Source organism: Melopsittacus undulatus, chromosome 3, assembly GCF_012275295.1.
Source record: "Melopsittacus undulatus isolate bMelUnd1 chromosome 3, bMelUnd1.mat.Z, whole genome shotgun sequence".
Taxonomy (NCBI): Eukaryota; Metazoa; Chordata; class Aves; order Psittaciformes; family Psittaculidae; genus Melopsittacus; species Melopsittacus undulatus.
Window position 1 is genome coordinate 112,011,223 of NC_047529.1, and position 14,731 is coordinate 112,025,953.

A 14,731-nucleotide genomic window follows, 5' to 3' on the forward strand; every position below is an offset into this window, starting at 1 on the left:
AGAACCATCCACACTCCTCCTCAGGGCCCCAGACGAGGCAAAGGGATTTGAAGAACAGCCTGAGAACTGTTCCCCATGCACATAAATGGTGCTTTTCACAGGAGGAAAAGAAAACCCAACCAGCATTACACTCCTGTTCTCTGGAATATCTCATTCGCACAGCAGCACTGTTCAGGAACACACATGCAAGGGATTTCACCTATGAGAGAGAAATACTTTACTGTTCTGCCTTCTTCCTGGGGAAATGATGTGCCTGATAAAATAATGCTCTCTATGGGCCTGCCCTGCTTTTCCATGAGGGCCTCGCTTCCCACAGTCTTTGGGAGTGAAAAAGGAGAAAAGGAGAAAGCCTCTCTTGTTTTGCTGGCTCTTCAACTGCATCTTTTAGCAACTGGTGACAGGAGCATCTTTCACTTAGGGTTGGAAAGCATTATATTCCCAGGGAAAGCAGTGTCAATAACAGTCACAGAATCCCAGACTGGTTTGGGTTGAAGGGACCTTAAAGCCCATCCAGTTCCAACCCCTGCCACAGGCAGGGTCACCTTCCACTAGACCAGGTTGCTCCAAGCCCTGTGTCCAACCTGGCCTTGAACACTGCCAGGGATGGGGCAGCCACAGCTTCTCTGGGCACCCTGTGCCAGGGCCTCAGCACCCTCACAGGGAAGAATTTCTCCCTAATGTCCCATCTCAGTCTCCCCTCTGTCAGGTTAAACCCTATCCCTCCGCAGCCGCAGCCTCTCCCCCGACCCACGCCAGCCCCAACCCCGGTACTGAGCCCCCCGCCCCGTCCAGTGCGGCACCGGCCCGCACCGCGCCTGCGCAGAGGGAGCGGCTGTCGCCCCGGGGCGGGGCAAGGGCTTCGCCATGGCGGGGCCGGCGGCGGCGTGAGTGCGGGTGGCGGGGCCGGGAGGGCGGCTGCGGGCCGGGACCGGGGGCGGCGGGCGGGGTGGGGGGAGCCGGTCCGGGCTGTCCTTGCTGCGGCGGGCACCTGCCCTGGGGCAGTCCCCGCGGTGCCCTGCAGGGGATGGGCCCGCGGGCAGAGGCGGCAGCGTTAGCTCCGTTCTGTGCTGCGAGACCGGGGTTAGGCTGGCGGGTGCTGCGCTCTGCGCCCGTCGCGATGCCTCCTCCAAGGGTCATCCGGAACCTGCTGCTTTCCTCCCGTTTCGTGCTTGAGCTCTGGTAGCTGAGGCCTTTGGCACAGTCACCCCAGAGATGTGCAGGGGTTGGCGCCCATTTCCTTGCCATGCCATCCCCCCGATTCCTGTGCCTGCTCCCCTGCACCGCCCTGGTTTTCGTGTGTGTTTGTGCCTGTCGTTTTGCTTTCCTCCATTTTAATCACATTTTGTCTTGCCCCTTGTTGGCACTGTACTGAAATCACCGGGAATTTAAATTCCTCCCTCTCACGCCTTCTGCATCTCCAGAATTCGTATCATGAACAGATTTACATATGTGTCAAAACCTTAAATCAACCTCATCAATTGGTTTGCTTTCTCTTCTTCATCACACTAGCAAAGAAGGAAAGGTATAATGTGATTTGTGCCCCATAAATCACCACTGACTTATTTAATTATGTGAATGATGTTTGATGGACAGAGCCTTGGGCAAGCTGCTCTAGTGGAAGGTGTCCCTGCCCACGGCTGGGGGTTGGAGCTGGATGAGCTTGAACATCCCTTCCAACCCAAACCAGCCTGGGATTCAATGGTTCTGTGGTTCTGTTTAGTGGCGAGTGCTTGTTCTTGCCTTGTGCTTTGCTGTGGTTTCTTTCCAGGTATTGGATTTGGGGTATGTGTACTGTAGTTCCCTGGCTCTTCCATCTTTTCAAGTCTGTTCTTAAATTGTATTTGTCCTGCCTCCTGGGACCATCTTCACTGTCCAGGAAGTCATAAAGATAACTGCAAGTGGTTCAGGTTGGCCAGAGAGGTTGTGGGATCTCCATGCTTGAAGGTTTTCAGGATGCAGTTGGATACAGTCCTGAGTCCGTTCTTTGACTGGTTGGATGAGGGACCTCAAGAGGTCATCTTCCCATCTCAGTCACTGTATTTAGCTTCTCTGAATTCTCCTTACTCTCTTTCATCTTAGGCTTCAGTAGCAATGGGGAAAGATTTATGCAGCTTCATGTCTTAAAATTAGCTGTAGATCTCAATGACATGCTGAAGGAGGATGGATATTTTCCTTCTGAACCATTGGGAAAGCAGTGAGCAGTGTTGTAGGTATCCAGCAGCCATGGGTGCATGTGATGGGTAGGACAAGCAACATGGGAGAAGGGTTTTGCTGCTAGGTCCAGTTTTACAAGTGATCCACAGATTCTCCATTGTCCTACTGGAACAAATGTGGGCATTTCAACTTGAACTGCAAATTCCACTGGGTGAATTGAGACAGATTTGAGCACTGAAGACAGTAGCTGGTATCTCAGTTTTACTCCAGCTGCTGAAGGACCTGCAGGCATAAAGTCTTGTATTTGCCAGCAGTGGTGTGGCACACCCTGTGAGGCTTTTGTTACCAAGCTGTGTGTTGCAGTCACTTCCTACTTGCTTTGCCTGCCGTACCCATTTTCTTATCACTGATCTAAACCAGTAGTTACGTATTTCACTGGTGCGCAAGTGAAGTTCACTCCTGTAAATCCCTTATCAAATAACGTTCATACTCTTAGATCCTTGTAGCAGGTTTAGAAAATAAAACACCTGCTTTCTTCTCTGTTGGATATAGGAGTGATGTGGGAAGCGCCTGTTCTGTGTGAAGGACAAGAAATAAAGGGAAGAAACAAAACATCCGATAAATGGAAGCCATGAAGATGTCAAAGCGGTTCTTTGCTTTTGGGATCTTGGCATGCATAGCTATTTATGTTGCATACATAAAATGGCACTTGGATTCCAAACAAGTTGTTGGAGCAACAGAAGGAGTTGCTGAGAGTAGGGGAGACAAACTGAACCATCAAGCACTGACCACAGAGCTCTCGGTCTTCTATGGGATTATGTTTGATGCAGGAAGCACAGGAACTCGCATCCATATATTTAAATTCACACAGCAGCCAAAAGGTACAGTCTGCTCCTTGCATGGTGCATGAGCCATAACCTGTGGGACAGATTACTGATGATTCTTTTCTAGGGATTACTTGAACAAACATTCTGGCTAGAGAACCATCAGGAAGTATGCTGTTACTCAAGCATGTAGGTTTGGATGAAGTCATGAAAGCATTCAACAAGGAGGAAATGCTGTAATGTCAGAATGTGATAAAATAGCAGCTCTGCTTTCTTCTCGTGAGAGAACCCATGTGGATGCTGTTAGTAGGTGATCTGAGGATGCTTTTAAGAGTGAGCAGTGTGGTGCGCTCGCCCCATGGAGAGCATCTTAGGTTTGTGGAATGGGCTAGTGTAAAGTGTTTAAAGGTTGGGTGGCTGTGGGTAATTCATTAGACAGAGGCTTTAGTCGACTTCCATCATGATGTAACTTGTAAGATGCTTTTCGTTTTGTGTCTGCAAAATTGTTTGTGCCATTATTTATTTTGGAATGCTGTTTTTGAACAGAGACTCCCAAATTGACCCATGAGACATTTAAAGCACTGAAGCCAGGTCTGTCTGCCTATGCTGACGATGTGGAAAAGGTAATCTTGTTTCTGTTACTGTAAAAGCATGTGCCCCCAAATCTCCTGAGTTTTATGTGCCCTGCAGAACATGAAATGGCAGAGAGTTCTCTGTCACTCTTTGGAAAACCTTTTGGATGTGATCTGTTGCTGGATGATTCCCATTATATCCACCAGGTGTCATGCTGTAGGAAATACCGAGTTCTCCACCTTCTCATGACACTCATTCTGTTTCACATTATTCAATATCTCTGATAACCCTTTTGCCCTTCAAAGAAAGGTAAAGCTAAAGAGTTTCTAAGATGCCTTTTGTTTTGTTCTTTCTCTGCTCACAGAGTGGCCAGGGAATCAAAGAGCTCCTGGAGGTGGCAAAGGAAGAAGTTCCAATGGAGCTGTGGAAGTTTACTCCTCTGGTCCTGAAAGCCACAGCTGGCCTCCGGTTGCTGCCAGGAGAGAAAGCTCAGAAGTTGCTGGATAAGGTACTGCTTCTTTCAGTTTGCCTTCCAGAAATTCTGTAGCAGACTTCGGTCCTTTCTGTGTAAGGTGCATACTCCTTTATCTTCATGTACATGAGCCATTTCTGTCATTTAACCCTGAGTGCAAATGGGACTGGGGGGGAGAAATTGTGTGAGTACAAGCACAGAGGAATGATGACAGCTCTAAAAAAGCCTGGAGATGACACATAACAAGTGTAATGAGATACTCCTAACAGTCACCACAGGCTTACTCTTACTGGGTGTATCTAATGGTGGTTTTGACCAGGATGCTGCTATTTTGAGAAGAATGCTATTTGGTCGTGTTATCAGCTTGCTGCTGCAAGGCTGCTCCTTTATATTGAGTGGATGTAATTTAAATTGTATTTATAGGCATGTAAAATACGTTTAATATTTTAAAATGTTATAAAAATAAAATGTTACATTCTAGTATTTATGGCTGCAAAGTATACACTAAATGTACTCTTTTTTAAGCAAAATAATTGGAAGGAAGAAATGTGGTGTGGTGGAAACCAGTGTTTGTATTGTTCTCTGCTGCCTGCAAACTGGTTTGTTCTTTCCATGCTGGATGTCAGCTGGAGCTGCTGTAGTTGTTACTTTAGAGGACTCTGGAACCTTGGGGCTTTGCTACTTCATGTAGGATGTAGTGTGAACGACCTCTAACAGCCAACATGCTCCTGTTAAAAATGCCATCCCCTGTGGCTCCCATGCATATGTAATACCTTGTGGGTACCTAATTGGAGCAAAGTCAACTGGGTTCCCTTCCCTGCCCATGTTCATCCCTTGTTATTGGCATTTCTGAGCAGTCTTCATGGCTGGCTCTGGCAAATAGCAGACCATGGGCTGATGTTTGTTGGGCTCTTGAAGTCCAAAGCAGTGAGTAGCAGTGAGGATCTGGCCCAAGCGGAAGAGTGGCTGTGTATAACTGTAGTTTCATAGATCACTTGCTTTCCAGTTGAAAAAGGGTTTCTCTGAGCTAGCTTTTATTTGAACTGCAGGTGAAGGAGATCTTTCAGGCTTCCCCTTTCTTCGTGAGGGACAACTGTGTGTCGATAATGAATGGAACCGATGAAGGTAGGATAACCCCTTCTGCAACTATGGGGATTCCAGGCTCACTGTGACCAGTCCCAGCTCACTGTGGTGGGAGCCCACAAGCAGCAGATTTGACACAGTTTTGATGCTGCTATGTTTTCCAATTCAAAGTCCTGAACTCTGTCCTGATTTTCAAAGCTCTTGAGTGCTGAGCAGTTCCTGTGGGATCGCCACTGTGCAGTTAGCACTTCTGGAAAGGTTTCTGAATATCTGCTTGTTGGGACAGCAACTGGCTTTGCACACCCTGCTCTTGACAGTGCTTATCAGATATTTCTGGAAATATTTGGAATGCTTTCTGGAAGTATTATTTAATGATAACTAATCTAATGAGTGTGATGGTGAACTCAATCTGAAGAAAAGTTATATAGAAGAAAATATGTGCTGAAGTAACTTGGTGCTCATTAAAAAATGATGAGGACAGAACCCAGAATCAGCCTTGATTTCTAGTAATTTGAAGAAACATTTCTAAATTCTAAGTAACTAAGTGTTGAAATGTGTTTTAAATCTGCTTAGAAAACAGACTTTAAAATAGCTGGAGCTGTTTGGAGCTCTTTATGAGTTTCTTTTTTACTGCTTGATGGAAAAAGGCTATTGTAATTATTCTTCTTTTGTTTTAAAATCATTAACAGCAGTGACAGCCTTGGTTCAGCCAGAGGTTGAACTGGACCCTGTTCTCTAGCATGCCTCGAGTTTTAACCACATGGATAAATATTTAAGTTGGTTAACATGAGGCCCACTAATGTAATTTATGGAGAAAAGGTTTATAACCCAAGAAGAGGACAGAAACAGAGCAGGAAAACCCAAAACACTGAAAAGATGGAAATTCTTGTATTTAAAAAGAAAGCTGAGTGCCTGACATCAAACAGAATCCTGCCAGTGGATGTCTTCCTAGAAAATGAACAACGTGTCAAGTCATTTCCATGTCTTTTAGTGAAGGACATTGAAGCCTTTGTGACTTCCTCTCTAAGTTTTTGACCTGGAGTTCTCCAGGTGTTTCATATACAGGACTTATCTTCCAAATACCACATAAGCTCTGGTATAGAAGGTCATTCTCTGTGTTCATGGCATCTAATCTTGTGTTTTGACAGATGCTAGCAGTTGTGGAAGCACTGGCTTTGGGGCAGCTTGGGTCAGGGGAGCTCAGCTCAGCCAGTCCTGTTCACCTTGCTTGCTTAGCACTCAGCCAGATATCCTTTGGAGACTGTATTAGAAGTCCTCTTTCTGTGAAAGGGGGCAAGGGAGCTTGTGGCAGATGGTCTCTCTGTCGGTGGAGCACAAGCTCTTGTTTGCTGATTATTTTGCTTAGATGGTGCAGTTAAACGTAAAATCCATCTAAAGAGATCCTAAACCAGAAAGGGCTCCCCACCTTTGGTACTGTCGTTACATAAAATGGAGTGCTATGATCTAACAGGGTATCTTTTAAATCTTTTCTTTACTAGGTATTTCAGCCTGGATCACAATAAATTTTTTAACAGGTATGTGTACATGTGCATAAAGATGTGAGCGATGATGTGGAATTCATACTGGTTTCTGCTCCTGCGTGGGATTTGCTCCTTTACTGGGGTGGAGTGGGAGAAAGAAGTATCAGGGAACAAGTCAGCAGTTGGCCTATATAAGTCGTTAGGATTTGGACCATTTACTTGGCACAGTGAGGAGTTTAATCCCTTTTCCTAGGTGTTTAATGTTGCCTTTCTTTCAGTTCCCTCTAGGGTACCAGAACATTTTATGCTTTTTTAGAGTCTGACACCAGCTTTGGCTAAATATTTAATGTGGGTATTCTGGTTGTTCTTGGCAGCTGCACAGAGCGAAAGAAAGGGCTATGCTACATCTTTAGAGATTTATAACTTAGGAATACCACAAATACTTACACTGCTGAGTCAGAAAAGGGTTCCTAAAGGGGAAAAGAAAGAAGCTTAAGCTGAAGCCCTCTCCAAGAAGTAAGTAAAGCAGTCTGACCCCCAAGTGCTCTGTTCAGCACACAGGGTGTGTGGAGCAATGCAACAAGTGCTCTAAAGCTTTTTGTGCTCACTGAATATATCAGAAAGGTCAGAGATCTTCAGTCAGCAGCTGTCATGATGCATACCGAGGTACTTGGCACAAGCTAGTCTTGTCAGGAAGAGTGTATTTGAAGGATCTGAGAAGGATGGGATTTAAATGAGAAGTGAGGTCTGGGCTGGCAGCAGGAAGAATTCCAAGATAGCTGAGTCTGAGGCCACTTCTTTTCAGTCTGTCATCCCCTTGGCTGTAGGAATCTGCAGAGTATCACTAAGGGATAAGGGAGAGGTGGCCAAGGAAACCACATTCCTCTGTGCTGCGAAGTGGTTGCCAGAGCAGAGTTTGCAAAAGGGTCCTTGCATCCACTGAAAGAATGTTTAGGAACCCAGTAACCAAAGCTGCTGTAAGTAGAGCATGAACAGCCACAGAGAAATGAGAGGAACTCTGTCACTTGAAGATTCTCAGGACACTTGATAAAGCCAAAATAAGCACCAGTAGATGATGGTATAATTTAGTCTTGGCTGGAAGATGAGAGACAGAGTTGATTGTCCTGTTTCTTTACCACTGTACTCCTGCGTTTGTTCCTAGCAGTGCTCCCCATGGCTTTCTTTGTTCTGTCACACATTTCAGGTAGCCTAGATGATCCGCAGAAGAGAAGTGTAGGGATGCTGGATTTGGGTGGTGGATCAACACAGATCACCTTCCTGCCACGCACCGAGGTAATGTGAACATGCACATTGCTGGGGAATGCTGGTGCAGTAACTGCTCAGATTGGTTTCCCTTGGAAACAGACCGAGAGTTTGTCAGCGTGACATGAAGCCATATTTCTGACAGAAAAACCTGTGTCACCTGGCCACATCTGCCTTGTTACAGTCAGTCACAGAGGCATTCACAGCTCCCTGTCAGTCCTCTTACTCCAGCTCCGTGGGTTGGTGATGCATGTCATGAAGTTGCCAGGGCTGCTTTATCTTGGGGGAAGACACAGTGTTCACCTGAGCACCTTCACCCTTGACTCTCAGTTTGTGCTGATAATGATGAAGAACTCAAATGCTGTTAGTGAATTCAGGTCCAAAATTTGGCCTATATTGGGTTTTAAGAACACAGTAAGATGCCTTCTCAGTTTTTGTTTCTGATTTTCCTGAGTTCACTCAGTTGCAAATTAATGCTTTCTAAGAACAACTGTTATCATGCATTAAAAAATACATGCTGATGGTTGTCATGTCAGTTTCCTGTTCTGGCATTTGTATAAGTGCTCTGTAAGTTGGAAGCCCTGTGGATGTGACGTTGTAAGGCTCTGGCCTGAGCAGAGATGCTGTTCATAGTGAAGAGTGTTGGGTTGCTGTACCTAGTGTCCCAGTCTGGGCTAATCCAGACACTGCTTTTACAGCAGAGGATGCGAAGAGTCCGGGATGTGGAAGTTCTGGACTTGGAGATGGTGTTAAGATCTGAGCAGCATGAATAGCATCATAGCCTGAGCTTTGCTCTCCACAAATACGCCAGTGTGCTGGTGCACTTGGGGAAGAGGCTGCAAAGTGCTTTAGATAATTACCCTTTCATTTCTCCAGGCCACAGACTGGTCCTCACTCTGTTCCTTGGCAAGCACAGTGATGTGCTTTTCCTCTGGCTCGTGGAAGTTCACAGCTGAATTCACTTGAGTAGGAAGTTAATGCGTGCCTTGGTTTTATATTAGTTTGCACACTTTTCCCTTGCAGGGATCATGTGAAGAGGCAGTTGCTGTAGCCTCTTGATACAAGTAGTTAAGAGCTGGACTAAGGATTCCCTTTTAATTAAAGTAATTCTTTTATACACCAGTTTGGTGTGGATGCAGATAGAGATGTAACCAGTGTAGACTCTGTCATGTGAAGACACTGTTCTAGCTCCAGGTTTTGCGGTTGTCTTGTGTATCAGTGGTCAAATCGAAATACTTGCAGGTTCATCGTTTCTCTCTGAACTGGGTTGTTTCATGTTGGTTTGGGAGATTCTGTTGTTGTTGCTGCTGCTGCTGGCAGAAACCCTGCAGTGATGTCTTTTTCTGCCTCCAGGCAACTCTCCAGACATCACCAGCTGGCCACACAACTTCATTTCAGATGTTTAACAACACCTACAAGCTGTATTCATACAGGTTAGTTGTGGGAAAGAGCACACTGTACACACAGAGGCTTTCTATGAAGCCAGTGAGATCTAGGTGTTTTGCTGTAAGAGGTCCTTACAAATGAGCATTGGGAAGAAATGGAGAAACCTGAGCTACCATGTTATTACTGTGGTAATGAACCTTGGCTGCTCACCAGGTGCCCCCCAAGCTGCTCTGTCACTGCCCTTCCATCAACAGGACAGGGGAAAGAAAATACAACAAAAAGCTCATGGGAGGTCACCTGCCCGTTGCCATCATGGCCAAAACAAGACTCTCCGTAGAGAAGTTAATTTAATTTATTGCCAACTAAACAGTAGGATAATGAGAAATAAGAACAAAATCAAACCCACCTTCCCCCCACCTCTTCCTCCTTCCCAGGCTCAGCTTCGCTCCCTACTCTTCTCCCTCCTCACTGCTAAGTGGCACAGGAGGATGGTCCATGGACTTTGCAGTCAGTTCATACTGCTTTGTCTCTGCCATTCCTTCCTCTTCACTGCCTTCCCCTGCTCCCAGTGTTCTGGGCAGAAGGAAGCAGCTTCTTCCACCCATATTTGCTGTGGGATTTGTTTGGGCTCAAGAAGAGTCAATTCTGTATGCTAGAGGCTGTGTGGCCTTTGAGGAGGGTAGGAGGAACGTGAGGGGAATGCTTTCAGCATTCCCAGTTTCTTAGGAGCCAGATTACCATTGACAGCTATTGCCTGTGCTTTTTCAAAGACAGATTATCCTTCTGGGGAGGGTAGCATGGGGGTGGGTTGTCACACTGTTCCCCTTGCGTGCATCAGCTGCTGACTTGAGCCATTTTGCTTGGACTATGTAGAGGAGACTGGCATGTCCCAGCCAGGTTGGCAGTGGAAGGATGTTTGTTGTTCACAGAGGCTTTTATTCCTTTGCAGTTACCTGGGACTCGGGCTGATGTCAGCAAGGCTTGCCATTTTAGGAGGAGTTGAGGGAAAACCCTGTAAGTTACGGGCACTGCTCAAGTATGGGGTCTGAGCATAGGGTACATAGTTCTGTTGTGAGGGGAAGAGTTGTCTGTCTCCCTCCCACTGGGCTGAAGGTTCCTGAGTGGAATGTGGACTCCTGTCACCATGGCTGGGTGCATTTGAGACAAGTGGAGGAGGTGACACTGCTAGATCCCAGGAGACCTGGGCTCTTGCCAGCCTCGAGGGAGGCAGGCATGGGACATCTGAAGTGTGACTGGGGCTTGCAGGTGCCTTGCTGAGGCTGTGGGACAGAATGGAGCAGGGCTGGGACTGAGGGGTCTGAAATTAACTCCTTATGGTTTTCCCTAATGTGGCTTTGTTTTACTTCTGCAGTAGGAGAAAGGGAGGAACTGATCAGCCCCTGTTTACCTCCTGGCTTCAAATCCGAGTGGCAGCATGGTGAGATAGTATACAAAATTAAAGGACAGAAGGCAGGTATAGTGATTTATCACTCTTCCTATCTAGGCCAGCATGCTATTAGGAGTGTGAATGATACACTCAGTTTCTTGCAAAGACAGTTGATTCTCTGTTCACTGTTCAGTCTGGCTCCTCTTGATGTGCTGCTAAAGAGATTCTGCAGCTTTTACCTCTTGTACTATGGTGTCTGTCCAGTCAGTAAAGCTGCTGATAGTAGCGCAGGTGGAGTTGAGCAATCCCCGAACAGGTCTGTTAGAATCCTTCCACCTCAGATGGTGTTGTCCATCTCTGATCTATCACATACTCAGTCCCAACCTGAGGATGGTAAGTGTTCCCACTGGAAGATGCAGATTTCAGTTCTCTGTGAAGAGCTTATGATGTGCTATTGTACCAAAGGGAGCCTGTTTCCTGGCAGATCCTAAGCCAATTGCATGCATATTTAACTCTCTGCCCATAATATGCTGGGTTTCTTTGCCTTCTTTTAGGTGAGCCTCTATACGAGGCTTGTGCTAACAAAGTGGCAAAGATGCTCTATAAAAAAGTGCATAAAGCTGAGGAAGTGAAGGACTTGGATTTTTACACGTTCTCCTACTACTATGACCGTGCAGCAGAGGTTGGTCTCATAGGTAGGTTTGTTCCTGGTTTAGTTTCATTTAAATGACAAGCTGTGGAAGAAATAACTCGCATCAGGATGCTTTGCTAAGCTGTCACGGAACTTAGCCTTTTGTTATGCTGCTGCGCAGCACTGGTCTTGACTGGATATTGGATGCTATTGAATTTCTATAGAGAAAGAACTGGGGCTGTGAAATACGACCTGCAACTTCTGGTAATGGCTTTTAAACAAACTGTCTGCATTTCAGAAATCGTTGCGTGATTCACTCCACAATCCAAAATAGAAACAGGACCTCATAATGATAAACAAATTTCTTGGACAGGACAGCAGTGAAGTGATCTTGGGCTGTGTGTTTGGCTTCACAGGCCTCTTTAGATGGAATGAGGATTTTTAGATAAGTCCACATGTATTCAAAATGTATCCCATCTCTTTCCCTGTGGTCTGCTGGTGGGTAAAAGGCTGTTCAGGGGTAGAAAGCAGGTGATGAGATCTCAGGCTAGTTTGGACAAGGCGACAGTCTGTAAACTGTGCTTCTTTAGGAAAGGAGGCTAAAAGTTCTTCATAAAATGAGGCTTTATTAAAGCCTGTATTAAAACTCTGTTAAAGGTTCTTTTACCTTTAAAGCAAGTGTGAGTTTTGTCATTGATTTCAGCTGCTCAATGGAAATCAAATTTCAAGGTTTCCTCTCCAAACTTTTATGACTTGAATCTACAACTGGTTTTATACAAAAACATTAAAAAGATCACCTTTTTGGTTTGTTTGTTTAGATAAAGAAAAAGGAGGAAGCTTAACTGTTGGTGACTTTGAAATTGCAGCTAAATACGGTGAGTGGGACACAATCCAACACAGTGCAGTCATTGTGTGTAAATTCATACCCAGGTGGCAAACGGGTGACATGGTAAAGATACCAAAACTCCCTCAAGAATTACTACTAAACTTGCCAGTTAACAGCTCACCTGACATCATGCTTTCAGAATTGGTGTGCAGGTTCTCATCCCATTAGTGTAACCTGTTCTTACCTGGTTTCATTTTACTTCTTCTCTCAAGATTTGTTCTCAGCTTGATTGTTAATCAGAAAAGGGGTAAAGCCAGCTCATAGCTTTTGGCTTCATCAGCTGCTGAGAGAACTGCCTATGCAGACTTAAAAATGGAAACATCCTTTTCTTAATGCCACAGACTCAGGCTTTGATCAAACCGACATGGGGCTTTTTGGGAAACTTTATGATTGACTGAACAATTGTTGCTGGATTTTTGTATAATTCATCCTGAGAAAGGAAGTGGGGGTTATTTTGCTTTCATCTTGGTTTTTTCTTTTGTCTTTTTTCCCTTTGGTTTTGTCAACATCTATGGAGTGCTTATGCACAGGGAACATAACGTACCTGTGGTTGCTCGGCTGTTTAAAGGCTTGAAGTAGATAGAAGAAAAGTTGGAGGCCTTTTTCATCCTTTCCCAGAAAGACAGAAGCAACTCACCTTTCTTAGGGGAGAGACAGAATACTTTGATCTTCCTTCCAGTGTGCCACAGCTTTGGTGCATGTCACTTCAATCCTGTTGTGACAGGTTCCATCATTGTGCAGCTCAACTGACAAGAGCTGTTTTATGGATTCACTTGAGGTTTTTCAGAGCTGGGTTGATGCTAGGTCTGAGCCCACAGTGTGCATTCACACATGCTTTCCTTTCTCCTTAGTATGTAAGACCATGGAAATCAGTCCTGGAAGCAGCCCTTTTCTATGCATGGACCTCACCTACATCACCTTCCTCCTGCAAGAGCTGGGCTTCCCGAAGAGCCAAGTCTTCAAGGTGATGCACAGGATGGAGGTGATGCTGGGGAGAGTGGGCAGTGGGCTGCTGAGGCTGTAGTCATCACGCCAACAGTTTGCTCCTCGATTTCCTTTCTTAACACAACACGTTCTCTGTGATTGGGGGTGGAGGGACACTGGCCTCACAATGGTGATAACCAGTTGTGATAACCTTCAGTACTGTATTCCCCTTGCATGCTTCTCCTTTCTCCCCAAGAACTGTGGTTTAACTTCCTTGCTTTGGTGGTGTTCTGTGTCCTTTTCAGCTTGCCCGGAAAATTGACAATGTTGAAACGAGCTGGGCATTGGGAGCCACTTTTCATTACATTGACTCACTCAATAGACTGCAGTACTAAAGCTCCTTGAAGAACATCAGTTTTGGGAAGCCCAACATGATGGGAAGTCAAGTCCCCTCCATCACTAGCTCTTTTTTTTACAATGTAGAGTGCACAATCTAAAGAATAAGCCTTGATTTGACACCATCTGCAGTCAACTTGCTGTAAAACTTGATCATTGTTGAAGGAAAACCAGGACTCTGCAGGACATCTATGATCTCTATGAGAAAAACACCTTTTTGGAATGTGCCTGTACTATGTGCTTGTACTGTGCTGAAGTCACTGTAGGAAGTGGTCACTCCAGAGGGAACTCTTTACCGTCCTGATTACAGGGTGTTTTTTTCCTGTTTGTCAGCAGTTTTCAGTGATGATTTTTATTTCATTACTTCCGTGTTTGAAGGTGAACTCCTGTGTGTGTGAGCAAAGACAATGCAGTTGCACAGCTGTGCTGCTGACAGCCTTTGGGATACGCTGTGGAACTCTCAGCTCTGCTTTCTATTTGCTGAACTAGAAAAGCTCGAGAGCACTCCAGAAACTGGATATGGACTTGGAGGCATGAATCGGAGCCTGCATGCCCTGTAGTGCTAAAGCATCCAGCCTAATGTTGGTTCCTTGGCTGCTGGAAGATGGATGGTGGAAGAGAACATCTTCTGTATTTGCTGGATCTAGAGAAGCAAGGCCTGGGTACAGGGCTCAGATGCATTTGACAGCTTGGGAGTCGATCAGGGTAAGATGGATGAACAAGATCCGACCATAAGTGTAAACCCTGAGCATGGCTTATTGGATCTCAGAGACATTTGTGCCTTGGCCAGGTTGATGCAGGGCCTGAGCTGAATGCATTTACTTGGGCTCTGCTTCCTGCAGACACATCTCACTTTGATAAATGAATGTATCATGGTTGCACTGAGCCGTGGCAGGGTAGCTGCAATGCACCACTCCAGCAGTGTGCTGTGCGCGGGCTGAAGTCATCCCCGAGGCCGCAGGAGCTGGAGGAGGGAATGTGCTGTGCTCTTTGTAACCTAACTGTGGAATTGTGTTCTATTTGTAGTGGATGTTTAGAGCAGACCCCAGAGGTCTTTGGGGTGCAGGATTGCCCAGCAGTGTGTGCCATGACTGCAGGGCTCACATGTCCATGGGCCTTGTCCTTTCCCCAGGGCAGTGGGATGTGGTACGGTGGTGTGTGGTGCTGCATGGGGACACTTGAACCCCACTGTATGACAATAAAACCCCAATTTAAAATGAAAACCTGGTGGTGGTGGGTTGAGAAATGAGTGCCCTGACGGCATCACTGTC

The 14,731-nt window shown here is 45.9% G+C and overlaps 1 protein-coding gene across 1 annotated transcript; it reads left to right on the forward strand.

Moving 5' to 3' along the window:
• The first annotated feature begins 827 nt into the window (after nt 1-827).
• Nucleotides 828-14,661, forward strand: ENTPD6 (ectonucleoside triphosphate diphosphohydrolase 6). Its single transcript, XM_034061003.1, has 14 exons — nt 828-884; nt 2,707-3,035; nt 3,525-3,601; nt 3,916-4,059; nt 5,073-5,148; nt 6,606-6,641; nt 7,792-7,880; nt 9,204-9,283; nt 10,186-10,250; nt 10,609-10,710; nt 11,178-11,318; nt 12,073-12,129; nt 12,992-13,104; nt 13,370-14,661. Exons 2-14 carry the CDS (start codon nt 2,777-2,779, stop codon nt 13,457-13,459), a joined length of 1,329 nt encoding a protein of 442 aa, XP_033916894.1. The 5' UTR covers nt 828-884; nt 2,707-2,776; the 3' UTR covers nt 13,460-14,661.
• Nucleotides 14,662-14,731: the final 70 nt, after the last annotated feature.